This window comes from Garra rufa, chromosome 10, assembly GCF_049309525.1.
Source record: "Garra rufa chromosome 10, GarRuf1.0, whole genome shotgun sequence".
In the NCBI taxonomy this organism is placed as follows: domain Eukaryota; kingdom Metazoa; phylum Chordata; class Actinopteri; order Cypriniformes; family Cyprinidae; genus Garra; species Garra rufa.
Window position 1 is genome coordinate 4,621,697 of NC_133370.1, and position 14,267 is coordinate 4,635,963.

General features: G+C 31.7%; 2 protein-coding genes across 2 annotated transcripts in view; both read right to left on the reverse strand.

Moving 5' to 3' along the window:
- LOC141344933 (lipoprotein lipase-like) lies at positions 1–13,358 on the reverse strand. Its single transcript, XM_073849824.1, has 10 exons — positions 13,161–13,358; positions 8,261–8,436; positions 7,985–8,164; positions 6,152–6,260; positions 5,382–5,615; positions 3,886–4,128; positions 2,436–2,556; positions 1,133–1,309; positions 574–681; positions 1–481 (listed from the first exon to the last, which is right to left on the reverse strand). The coding sequence occupies exons 1-10, from the start codon at positions 13,249–13,251 to the stop codon at positions 328–330; spliced, it is 1,593 nt and encodes a 530-aa protein (XP_073705925.1). The 5' UTR covers positions 13,252–13,358; the 3' UTR covers positions 1–327.
- Positions 13,311–14,267, reverse strand: part of LOC141343830 (AP-1 complex subunit mu-1-like) — a 17,139-nt gene continuing 16,182 nt past the window's right edge. The window contains exon 12 of the mRNA XM_073848490.1: positions 13,311–13,475. Coding sequence (XP_073704591.1) covers positions 13,311–13,475 — 165 coding nt within the window. The remainder of the gene's footprint in view (positions 13,476–14,267) is intronic.

The window sequence follows — 14,267 nt, forward strand, 5'->3', positions numbered from 1 at the left end:
CCAGGTGTGAAAAACTAGTTGCAACTTTGCCAAAAAGACTCATGGCTGTATTAGATCAGAAGGGTGCTTCTACTAAATACTGAGCAAAGGGTCTGAATACCTAGGACCATGTGATATTTCAGTTTTTCTTTTTTAATAAATCTGCAAAATGTCAACAACTCTGTGTTTTTCTGTCAATATGGGGTGCTGTGTGTACATTAATGAGGAAACAAAATGAACTTAAATCATTTCAGCAAATGGCTGCAATATAACAAAGAGTGAAACATTTTAGGGGGTCTGAATACTTTCCGTACGCACTGTAGTACATCTAGTGCTGATGACATAAATTCACAAAGCGTTTGTAGTGTTGACCTGAGCTGTGTTTGGTTTTGTGCTTTCTATATTGATCTCTGTTGAAGATCTCGGTTCTTTACTCATATCTATGGTTGCGTCATTGATGCCCTGTTTGAAGAAGCTCCCATGATGTTTCAATCTGTGCTGCCTGAAAATTCAGAAACAGAAAAAGAAACAAAAAAGAAAGTTTAATATATGAAGATAATGACATTAGACTAAAAGAAAGTGAAGTGTCTTTACCTCTGCTCTCTCCTGCTCTTCGGCGTCTCGCCAGACTTCACAAACACAACAGCGTCTCCACCCTGAACAAGAGAGCCAAATTCGCCTTCTTTGGGTCTGAATTTTAGCCTACAAAAGAAAAAATATATATTTTTCAGTCATTATTTTGATCTCCAGGTTTTGCAGTTTTAGATTTTTATATGTACATACTACTTTCAGTACCACTTTTTTTAATGTTTTTGAAAGCATCTCTTCTGCTCACCAAAGCTGCATTTATTTGAACAAAAATACAATAAAACAAGTAAAATTGTGAAATATTTTTACAATTTCAAAAAAGTAGTGCTTGGAAAAACCCTTGAAAGTTCTTTTACAGTACATGTAGAAAACCCTGGGATAGGTTCAAAAGAACAGCATTTCTTTGAAATAGAAATCTTTTGTGATATTACTAATATTTGTCTTTACAGTCATTTTTGATTAATGCAATGCATTGTTTAATGCACTGAATAAAAGTATCTTACTGACACATTTATGACTTTAACTCACTAATAGCAACTAATTCATGTGCAATAGTGTGACTCACTTAGACTGCGTTTCTCCAGATTTGATCCTAATTCGGCGGATCGTGAACTGATTGGTGCTGAAGAAGCCGTAGAGATACGAGTCTTTCTCCCAATGTAAGTTCAGCATCAGCAACTCACCGATGTCTTTGTCAGACGTCAGGAGGAAAGAGATGGTGCTGTTGGTGCTCATGCTAGGCCTGCGGGAAAACAATCAGACATGTTTTCATATTAGTGTCCCAGTTTAGTGCCATTTTTAACTTTCTTTAAAATTGCTTTGGTGTTTTGTATCTAATGACATTTAGACACTTTGAACATTGTTTTTAAATAATGATTTATCTCTTTAAAATCTTAAAATATCTTTAAATCAGCATATTAGAATGATTTCTGAAGGATCATGTGACACGACTGGACGAATGATGTTGAAAATTCAGCTTTGCATCACAGGAATAAATTACATTTTAAAATATATTGCAGTAGAAATCAGTTATTATAAATTGTAATACTTTTTCAGATTATTGCTGTTTTTAATGTATTTTTTATCAAATAAATGCAGCCTTGGTGAGCAAAAGAGACTTTTTCAAAAATGTAGAAAAATCAGTAGTGTGTATCTTTGTGTGTGTATATATACACATATAAATACATAATATACATATATATATAGACAGCATTGTAATTAATGGGAAGCAAATTTCATCTAGCGGAAACGTTTGGTACTTTGTCCAAACACAATCTTATTGAAAACCGATATTAACCTCAAATTTGGAACATGTTTGGATTTATGATTTTCATGCAGTTTTAGAGTAAAACATGTTTTGTAAAATATATTTTTCATATAAAAAATAAAATAAATTAAAAATAATAACAATTATAATTATTATTGTTATTATAATTTATATAAAATATATGAAAACTGTAATTATATAAAAAATATAAAATATATTAAATAAAATATATTAAATATATACATATACAATATATTTATTTTATATACTTTTTTGTAATAATAATAAATGAAACTCATATTAACTTTTTTTGCTTTATTTTATTTTATTTATTTATAATTTTTTTTTTACTTCACCAACAATTTGCTGAATTTCTTCATTAAAAAGAGATCCAAAGCATTCGAGATTTTCATTTTTATGCCTATGCTCAAAAAGTGGTTATAACAGGTACTAAATGCATAACAACTATTCTATAAATATAATTTAAAACGTCCTAAAATACAAAAAAATAAATAAATAAATAAACATTATCAAACTAAAATATAGTCCATTCATTTAATTAAAAATAAAGCAACTAAAATATTAAAATAAGGCAACTCACACAGTGACAGAGATGTCGTCCCTCTCGTCGGTCGTCCCAAACAGAGACACTTTCATTGGCTGCTCCAGTAAAGTCATGTTTTTATCGCTAAAAAGATGCACTTTAATCTGGTAATGAAACACTGTAGGATGATAAAAGAAATTAATATAAAAACTCATAGAAGTACAAACTAGATGTACAGTCGTGGCCAAAAGTTTTGAGAATGACACAAATATTAGTTTTCACAAAGTTTGCTGCTCAACTGCTTTTAGATCTTTGTTTCAGTTGTTTCTGTGATGTACTGAAATATAATTACAAGCACTTCATACGTTTCAAAGGCTTTTATCGACAATTACATGCCATTTATGCAAAGAGTCAGTATTTGCAGTGTTGGCCCTTCTTTTTCAGGACCTCTGCAATTTGACTGGGCATGCTCTCAATCAACTTCTGGGCCAAATCCTGACTGATAGCAACCCATTCTTTCATAATCACTTCTTGGAGTTTGTCAGAATTAGTGGGTTTTTGTTTGTCCACCCGCCTCTTGAGGATTGACCACAAGTTCTCAATGGGATTAAGATCTGGGGGAGTTTCCAGGCCATGGACCCAAAATTTCAACGTTTTGGTCCCTGAGCCACTTAGTTATCACTTTTGCCTTATGACACGGTGCTCCATCGTGCTGGAAAATGCATTGTTCTTCACCAAACTGTTGTTGGATTGTTGGAAGAAGTTGCTGTTGGAGGGTGTTTTGGTACCATTCTTTATTCATGGCTGTGTTTTTGGGCAAAATTGTGAGTGAGCCCACTCCCTTGGATGAGAAGCAACCCCACACATGAATGGTCTCAGGATGCTTTACTGTTGGCATGACACAGGACTGATGGTAGCGCTCACCTTTTCTTCTCCGGACAAGCCTTTTTCCAGATGCCCCAAACAATCAGAAAGAGGCTTCATCAGAGAATATGACTTTGCCCCAGTCCTCAGCAGTCCATTCGCCATACTTTTTGCAGAAGATCAATCTGTCCCTGATGTTTTTTTGGAGAGAAGTGGCTTCTTTGCTGCCCTTCTTGACACCAGGCCATCTTCCAAAAGTCTTGGCCTCACTGTGCGTCAGATGCGCTCACACCTGCCTGCTGCCATTCCTGAGCAAGCTCTGCACTGGTGCCACTCTCCGATCCCGCAGCTCAATCCTCTTTAGGAGACCATCCTGGCGCTTGCTGGACTTTCTTGGACGCCCTGAAGCCTTCTTAACAATGCAGTGGAACGTTTTTTTTTTCGGGATTAAGTCAATTTTCATGGCAAAGAAGGACTATGTAATTCATCTGATCACTCTTCATAACATTCTGGAGTATATGCAAATTGCTATTATAAAAACTTAAGCAGCAACTTTTCCAGTTTCCAATATTTATGTAATTCTCAAAACTTTTGGCCACGACTGTAGATTTGTAATGCACTTTCTGTGTGATTTCTGGCTCACCCTTAAAGGGCATAATGTCGCGGGTCTTGAGGTACATCTTTGCGCTTCTGGCGCTGCGGATCTTGTTGACGTTGTAGCCGAGTTTGTTGCAGCGGTTCTTGCGGCAGCTCAGACACAGGCCCTTATTGAAGGCGTCTTTGGAGCTGCAGCGATACGCCCAGCTCTGGTACGCCCGGTTCACCAGCGAGTCGATGAACAGGTGTATGGAGCGCTCATGCGAGCATTTGACGATCTGGTCCATGTCTGATAGAGATCAGAGGTCAGATGATATTCAGTGTCACATGATTTTTCAGAAATCATTCTAATATGCTGATTTATTATCAACTTTATTAGGCACTTTCATAATTTTTTTATTTCTTTCTAGCTTTAATTTATGTTTCAGTTTTAGTTATTTTAGCACTTCAGTTTATTTCAGTTTGTAGTCCAAACAACAATTAAAATTTTCATTTAAGGTATTTTTCTTCAGCTTTGTTTTTTTTTTTTTTTTAAGTTTTAGTTTAGTAAAAGTTTAGCTTTTTAGATTTCTTTTTAACTTTTTTTTTTTGCAGATAGTTGCCAAGGCAACATGTCTCATTTTTAAGTTTTCTATGTAAACTGATATTTTATTTCAGCTTTATTTCAATTAGAAATTATTTTTAATAGGATAATAGGTAAATTTTAAATTTATTTTTACTACTTCTTTTTCTTTTTAGAAAGGGTTAGATTTCTATTTTAAATAAATGCTGTCCTTTTTAACATTTTATTTATCAAAGAATCTTGAAAAAAGTATCACATGTTCCAAAAAATGTTAAGCAATACAACCGTTTCCAACATTGATAATAAATCAGCATATTAGAATGAATTCTGAAGGATTATGTGACACTGAAGACTGGAGTAATGATGCTGAAAAATGTAGGTTTGATCACAAAAAATAAATTATATTTTTAATGTATTCAAATAGAAAAATGTTATTTTACATCGTAAATTATTTTTACAATATTAAACTTTTTTCTGAGCATTAGAAACATATTTAAAATACATAAAAAAAACATACTGATCCCAAACTTTTGAACAGTAGTGTATATTATTAGAAAAGGTTTCTCTTTTAAATAAATGCTGTTCTTTTTAACGTTTTATTCATCAAAGAATATTGAAAAAAAGTATCACAGGTTCCAAAAAATGTTAAGCAAGACAACTGTTTCCAACATTGATAATAAATGTAAAATATTAAAGATTTCTGAAGGATGTGACACTGAAGACTGGAGCAATGATACTGAAAAATTCAGCTTTGATCACAAAAATAAATTAGATTTTTAATGTGTATTAAAAATAGAAGAACGTTATTTTACATCATAATAATATGTACAACAATAAACTTTTTTCTGTATTTTTGAATAAATAAATGCAGCCTTGATGAGCATTTAGAATCTTTTTTAAAATACATTACAAATCGTACTGAACCCAAACTTTTGAGCGAAGGTACTAAAATAAGCTAACGATGCAGTAACCATACATACTGTAAATGCCGTAGGTGGCGATGAGCTTCATGGTGTTTTGAATGCTGCAGCCCGGCTGGAAGGTTCCTCCATTGGGGTAAATATCCACGTGACCCACAGGTCTCTGGATGCCGATGCTGAGGTCCGGCGAGCCCCTGGTGTTTGTGTGCAGGACGTCCACAAAGGTGGCATCATCAGGTGATAGACGCCTCAGACTGTCCGCATTCTCAAAGCTGGGGCCCGCCGGGTCCAGACCTGAAAAATAAACAACTTTCAATAGCTCTGAACTCTTATATGACTCAATTTTGTCTGTTTAGATTCGGTCACACTTTATATTAGGTGGCCTTAATTATTATGTACTTAAAGTACAATGTCCTTAATGTGGTCATATTGCATTGCAAAACACTTTTGCTTCTATTAAGGTTGGATATGGGTAAGGTTAGAGGCAGGTTTGGTGGTATGGATAGGTTTAAGGGTGGGTTAGGATGTAAGGGTTGGTTCAACAGTGGTAATTACAGAAATTAATTACAAATGTAATTACATATAGGTTTTTAAAAATATATAAATACAATGTAAAAACATGTATGTACACAATAAGTACACTGTACCAAATTATTAATTTTAAATGTAAGTGCATAGTTGTTAAGGCCACCTAATGTAAAGTTGGACCTTAGATTCTACTAAGGAATTTTAGAACAAACAAACATCTGACAAAGTTGCTTCTGAGTTTTAAAGAGCAGAATATCCTGTTTAAATGTATACATTTGATTAGGAAATGAGGGGCTTCCTACCAGTGATTCTGTTGACTTTGTTGTTGGTGAGGTTTCCTGCGACGCCGGCCACATGCGCACCCAGACTGTAGCCTAAAAGATGCACTTTTTCTAGCGGAAAGTTCAACTCCTTTACAAAAACACAGAAATAAATGGGTTAATCTTATAAAACCTGTCAAGAACATGTCTGGTTCATATTTCACTCCAATTTGAAAACATTAGGAGTCTTTTAAGGTCTTCTGTATTGCTGATAATTGAGGTGGATCAGTATTATTTTAGTACTTATATGATTATTAATATACACTACCAGTGTTTTTTAGAGTTTAAAGTCTTTTTTTATTTATCTGATCCAGAGTAGAGCAAAAACAGTAACATTTTTGAAATATTTGTACTGTTTAAAATAACAGTTATTTAAATATATTTCAAAATGTAATTTATTCCTGTCATTTCAAAGCTGAATTTTTTGCATCATTACTCCAGTCACATGATCCTTTAGAAATTATTCTAATATTCTGATTTGCTGCTCAAAAAAAAATTAAAATTAAAATTAAAATGTATTATAATTATTATTATGTTGAAAACTGCAGAGTATAATTTTTTCAGGTTTCTTTGATGAATAGAAAGTTCAGAAGAAAAGCATTTATTTGAAATAGAAATGTTTTGCAACATTATACTTGTCTTCATCATCACATTTGATCTATTTAAGGCATCCTTGCTAAATAAAAGCATTACTTTACTTTCTATACGTTCTTTCCAATAAACAAACAAACAAAAAAATATACTGACTCCAAGCTTTTGAATGGTATAGTATATAATGTTACAAAAGCTTTTTATTTCAGGTAAATGCTGATCTTTGGATCTTTCTATTCATTAAAGAATCTTAAAAAAATGTACTTAACTGTTTTAAATATAGATAATAATACTAATTAATGTTTCTTGAACAGCAAATCAATATCAGAATGATATGAGACTGAAGTAATAATGCTGAAAATGTAGCTTTGATGTCATGAATAAATTACATTTTAATATATATTCAAATAGGAAGCAGTTATTTTAAATAGTTTTTGCTGTATTTTGGGTCAAATAAATGCAGGCTTGGTGAGCAGAAGAGACTTCTTTAAAAATCTTACTGTTTAAAAACTTTTGACTGACTTCTTTACGTACTTATTGAGCTTATTATATTTTTTATGTGCTTTCATTCATTTTTTGTTATATTACTATGTAGTTTTAGTTCAGCTTTAGTAATTTTAGTGCCAGGGTAACATTTCTAACATTTCTAATTTAAATTTAGTTTTTCATCTAAAATACATCTTTTATTTCAGAACATGTTTTTAATAGTTGTAGTTTTAGTCATTGTGTTTTTGATTGTTTTTAAATAATACTATTTGTTTTTGTTTTGTTTTCAGTTTAGTTTTAGTTCAGTTTAGAGTTTTATTCATCCATTTCATTTGTAATTTTAGAGCTTCAACTCATTCTTATATTAAATTCATTCAGTTCCAACATTAGTTTAATCTAATATTTCAGCTTTTTTTCAATTGACTTTTTACTTGTTTTTATTTTTAACAATAATTATTATTTGGTTAACAATAATAACCCTGGGCTTAATTTCCATAATAATTTCAAATCGCTCAATCTTCTTCATTCATAAATTCATTGTTTATTTATTTATTTATTTCCTGAGTTTTGTAAAAATAAAAGTCATTATCTTTTTTTTTTTTTTTTTTGACCTGAACATGTTTTTGTTTTTGTTTTTTTTGTCACAGTAGTGATGTGAGGTAACATTCGGTTGACTGTCACTACAAAAATGCTCCAGCAGTAAAATGAACAATGCTAACAATGTTTTTCTCTGCGTACCTCCAGCCAGTTGACAAACTTGGCCACATCGGCCCCCACCAGTCTGGTGTTTTCAGCTGATTTGGGGTAGTGTTTGTTGGCCCGATCCAGCCAGTCCACAACAATCACATTAGCACTGGGTTCACGTTCAAACAAAGCTGTCACCAGTTTATAAACCCAGCTCTCAAACAGACCCGCCACCTACAGATCACACAGACATTATTTATTACACAGTAGAACTAGAGCAAAAAAACAAAGAAACTGCATGTGTTTTCTGACTGTCATCAGTGAACTCACCGACCATCCGTGGATAATAAGAAAAGTTTGTGAATCATTTTTGAAGTTACAGTCTGAAAGAGAGTCCCGTTGTCCTGGGACAAGATAACAGAGATCCTCGTCAGGGAATTCAGGGTTTCTGATGGAGAACTTGGACTCGATGTCACTGTAGTCCACTGACAGCTGAGTGGAGTTACCTGAAACAAACAGCACCTTTTAATATCATTTACATTTAAAATCATAACACTTTAGCATGTGCATCTAATTATAAATGTGCTGTAGTCAGTTTTGGCCTGTATTAGACATTATATGCAGTGTTGGGGAAAGTTAATTTTAAAAGTAATGCATAGGGCTGGGCGATAAAACGATAACGATATATATCGCGATAGACAAGAGATCGATATCAATATAAAATGTGTTCGATAAAACGTTCGATATTTTGTATTCTTCGTCGGCCCGCCCAGCCCCCCTTTAACGTTCAGTTCATAGCGCCAGATCACAATAGAAGTTAAGGTTATCTTTCCTACAGAACGGGTCCATGTTGTTGTATTAAACAAACTAAATAGCTTTATGTTATTTATCTTATTTACACGACGGCATTTGATTTCTGTCTCTACATGATCGCGCGTTTACAATGTCTCCTCACAGACGCGGACTCCATTCATAAAAACGGACTTTACTATAGGGCGGAATGCCGCGGAATTCGTCGATTTTTGGACCAATAAATCAAAAGTTGGTCTGTTAATTAATTCAGATCGCGATATGGACTAGTGTCTGTGAAAACTGAAGTGCAAAAAGACCGTTTCAATAAGAATCCTGCATATTCCGTTTGCCTCTATATCATGGAGGAGACACGTTTTATTTTCACTACACGCATATTGCACACGTGACGCTCCCGCTAATTTTTGGCCTTTGCATCTCACATGAACAGACAAACTCCAATACATCTCCAAAACTGCTGTGAGTGTCACTTTTTGTCAATTTTACCGTTTCATTAGTGAAACTAGCATCATTCATCCTGTATTACATACTGAAACTTCATGGCAACCTGTCAAAATAAAAGTACGGTTTAACATGTAACAGAACAATATTAGTCTTGTATTACTGTACAGTATAATGTAGGTGTTTATATGTTCACATTTAAATAATTTACATAAAACAATATATATGATAAAAAAATAAAAGAAAGAGTCACCACTTAATTGTTGCAAAAATACTATTATTATTAAACCTTTTTTTAACTGAATATAATTTTTCTTCTATGTATTAATTTTAACAGCAAAGCTCCGTTTATTTTTATTTTTAAAAATAAATCTGTGATTTTGCTTTCATTTGATTATCAGAAAAATTAAAACAAGAATTTCTGAAAAAAAAAAAAAAAAGATTGTAGGGCCCTATTGTTCAAAATGTTGAAAGTTTTGGACTTTTTTTTTTTCACTTAAATAAATATTTTTTTTATTACACAAAGTATAGGCTGAAGTACCGAGAAAGAAGTAATGTTGGCTACTGGCAACCAGCAATCTGTGCAGAAAAAAATATAATCAGCCAAATACTTTGCAACAACCTCTGACCTATGGTCAAGCCGTACTTCTGGGCCATACATTAGCTTGACCATTCACTTCATTGACCAATGAAAGGGGTTTGAATTGAGGATTAAGAGATAATTAAGTGTATATTGTGACTTTAGACTTATGTTTACATTTTAATTATTTGAGTTTTCCATGGTTGTTGACATTTCTGTCTTAATAACTGAGGGGATAATGATCAGAGGCAGGTAAAGTTTAAAATAAAAATGCTTGAGTGTAATATATTTTTCTCCTGGTCCTTATTTTAAATGGGTCATAAAAATATCAATAATTATCGATATCGACCGATATGAAACACTGATATCGTGATATAGTTTTCAGCCATATCGCCCAGCCCTAGTAATGCATTACAACATTGAGTTACTCCCTAAAAAAGTAACTAATTATGTTACTTAGTCACATGCTTGTTTGTTTTTAATAAAAAAAAGTTATATTTTTTTTGCAAATGTAAAAGCGTTTTTACAGCAAAAACCTCAGGCTTAGAGAAAAGTAAATTCATGTCTGTACAGTAGACCGCAGAAGAAAAAAACTCTTTAGATTATCTTGAGTAATTTTTGCTTATTAGTATGGATGAAGTGAATCATCGAAGGTCGGCAGCAAAGACATCGGTTAATAAAATGGGATTAAATACATAAAGGATATTTGTATTATTTAACATTTAATTATTGCAGGTTTGCGTCATATTCTGAGTTGAATTTCACTGGTTTTAATCATTTTGAGGAATACTGTATCTGTTTTTTAGTGAGTGAGATGAATTGATGCATGTTCACATTTATTCTAGAACTAAAGTAACATCTTACTCACAATTTTTCTCAACATGGGGACAGGAGAGCTTTTAATCAATAAATGGGGAAAAAGTAACTGGCGTTACTTATTTGAAAAAGTAACTCAGATATTTTCTTGTCAATTTAAAAGTAATGTGTTTAAAAGTAATATTATTAACCCCCAACACTGATTATATGTGACCTTTGTACATACATTTGCAGCAATAGCCAAAAATACATTGTATGAGTTAATGATCTATTTTTTTTTATGCCAAAAGGCATTAAAGGCATAGGATATTAAGGGGATGCACTGCAGGCAAAAACACTTTTTTTAATGCATCTGTCAAATTTTGGGGCTTTTTGAGCCATAAATCTCCACTTTAGTAGCACTTACACACACCAAATTTTACATTTGTATTCCTGTCTATATCCTGAAGGTTTTTACAGAGCGATTTGTTAATATATAATTTGCTTGATTTTATACAACATATGCTCCCCCAAAAATGCTTAAAAATACATGGTTTTCTGTCTGTTCTAGGTTTTTTTTTTTTAATTATGGAGTGATAAAATAAGATACCCAAAATACCCTCTGTAAAAACATTTGACATTATGTCAAATTTTTTTTTGAAAACTGACCTGATCCAGTGTTTAGATTTTTGCACTAGAAATGTATGCAAATTAGTGCACATTTCATTAAAGAATGTCTCCTTTGAATATTTAAACCTAACATTTTAGAAACCTTGTAATACAAAAAATGTTTGCAATTATCAACATAATCAATCATCTGGGTAAGTAAGGTGATAACTAGTTATTTTTTTTTTTTACTTTATTCACCTGCAGTGTCTCACCTTAAGTAAAGATCATGGTCCATGAAGATTTTTTTTTATTTCCTACTGTAACTATATCAAAATAATTGTTTGATTAGTAATATGCATTGCTAAAAACTTCATTTAGACAACTTTAAAGACGATATTCTCAATATTTAGATTTTTTTTTGCACTCTCAGATTCCAGATTTTCAAGGTCATCAATGGACAACTTCAGCTTTCAGAGATGTATACATCTCAGTTTCCAAAAACTGACCCTTGTGACTGGTTTTGTGGTCCAGGGTCACATATAGGCCATGTGAAATCCAGAGGAGGAAAGTTATTTCTTCATCCACTTTCTTCACTGTTGGCTTTGGTTTTGCTCACTGGGGCTTGTAAGCCATTATTCTCTGTAAAGCTGCTTTGAAAACCGTGTGTATTGTGGCAATCAAGTAAAACTGCAGAATTTTATTTATTTATTTATTTATTTATTTTTTTTTTGCTGACCTAGAATCAGTGTATATGCAATGACCAGATTAAGTAAATCATAAGAAATGCAACAACACTGATCCTGTTCCTAGTTCCACATGTATCTGTTTATTTAAATACAGTTGATTGCAATGCATTCTTACTGCAAAATAAGCATTAATATGTGTCTGGGTCAAAGACGTTAAGATGTCCACATCAAAAGAAATTTGCAAAAGATATTTTATGTCTATAGAAAGCACATTAAATATGAGTAAAGTGTCTACTTTTAAGTTTTCAAAAAGGTTTTTGGAGAATCAAATGTCAAAATTTGGTTAAAATAATGTTACATTGTCATTCAGTGTAACAATATTTATGTAAAACTTCAAACAACATGTTTATTCTGACTTGTACATATTAAAATATATAAAAGAATAAGGGAGAATGTTCAATTTGATTATGTTTTAAATTAGTAAAAAAAAAATCTGTCAAATGGGCAAAACCTAGGATAGTGGCACATTTTTTAAAAAAAGTAGAATTACAACTAATTAGTATTTGGGAAAGTAATTTGTCTTTTAATATGTAATAAATAGATTTTTGTTGTAAAAATGCCTGACAAGATTGTTAAACTAAATGACATTTTAGTGGGTGTCTTCTGTAAATTAAAGGAAATGTATGATATTTATTTTGTGCTCAGAAAAACAAACAAAAAAAGCAAACTTTTGAATATTTATTTATTTTGGGAAAAAACAAGAATTTAAAGCAGTATTACACTTATTGTTTTACACTTAGTGTCTTTGACCTGTCTATATAAAGATATGTATTTCCAGTTAGTCATTTTAGTGCCTCAACTTAGTTATTCAACTTATTTTTACTTCTAACAATTATTATTTATAACAAATATTTATATTTTATTTCTTCATAATTTTACATTGATAAATACATAAATAAACTTAATTATCTGATTAAAAAATCTAGAATATTTGCAAAAAATGTTTTGAAAAAAATTAAAAAAAATATATATACCTGTATATAATGTGCTTTCTATAGACATTATATATATTTATATATATATATAGACATAAAATTACATTTTTGATCATAGATAATTACATTGAAAATGTAAAAAAACATATATATATATAATTTTCAATGTAATTATTTCTTTTATTTTTTGCAAATATTGTTTCTCACACTCTCACATACAATAACTTTTTGAATAGGAAATGTAAACCGAAGATTAAACACAAATACACATCTTAATAGCTGTATCTAAGTCAATTTGATGCTCAAAAACTTACTTGCAAACACTTCTTCAGTGGAGTTGGAGATTGGTTCGCTCGCAATAACAGAAAATCCGATAACCAGCAGCCAGAAGCTTTCTTTTCCCATAGTACAGAATAAATAAATTATTTTAATTCAACAATACACTATAAATAAATAACGATACGCTAATGATCCCAGTATAACGAGCCAACCGAAGCTCCGCGTGTTATGTATCTGTGAACCTGCTGCTGCTCTTTGCATTTATGCTGAACAATGCGTGTTTTTTCGTGCTCTTCAGCGATTGGCTGAAAGTGCGCGGGGGGCGTGGCTAACGGGCTCAAAGTGGGGCGCTATCAGCAAATCAAAGGAGCGAGATTTACATTCACACAACTGTCAATCACAAGCTTTACGTAAACAACTGCATATGCTTGAATGAGTCGCTTTAGCCTTTGTGTGCAGCGTGAAGATTTGAACATTGTGATGCTAAACGCCAAAATACAATAAATCTGTAATGAACTGGATATTTTAAACGTATATCATGTTTTTTTTGTGATAAAAGAGTGGCTTTATATACGTATAAAAATATTTACATTACATAAATGCCTTACATTTAAGAATTATTTTTTAATTAATTAATATTTGTCGATTTTTTTGTTTATATTGAATACATTATAGCCTTATTGTTTTTGTTTATATCTTTACATATAAATACTCATATGTGACCCTGAAGCACAAAACCAGTCTTAAGTAGCATGGGCATATTTGTAGCAATAGCCAAAAATACATTGTCTGGGTCAAAATGATAATTTTTCTTTTATGCCAAAAATCATTAGTATATTAGCCTAAGTAAAGATTATATTTCATGAAGATATTTTCTACATTTCCTACCTAATTTTTGATTAGTAATATGCATTGAACTTCATTTGGACAACTTTAAAGGCAATTTTCACAATATTTAGATTTTTTTTTTGCATCCTCACATTTCCATAATAGTTGCATCTCAGTCAAATATTGTCTGATCCAAACAAAACACACATCAACTGTTTTTCATTAGTCAAACACACTGAAAGCATCAAGTTTACTTAATTATCATAAAATTTAAATGTATTATTTTTATTTAATTTGTTAGTATTTATTTATTC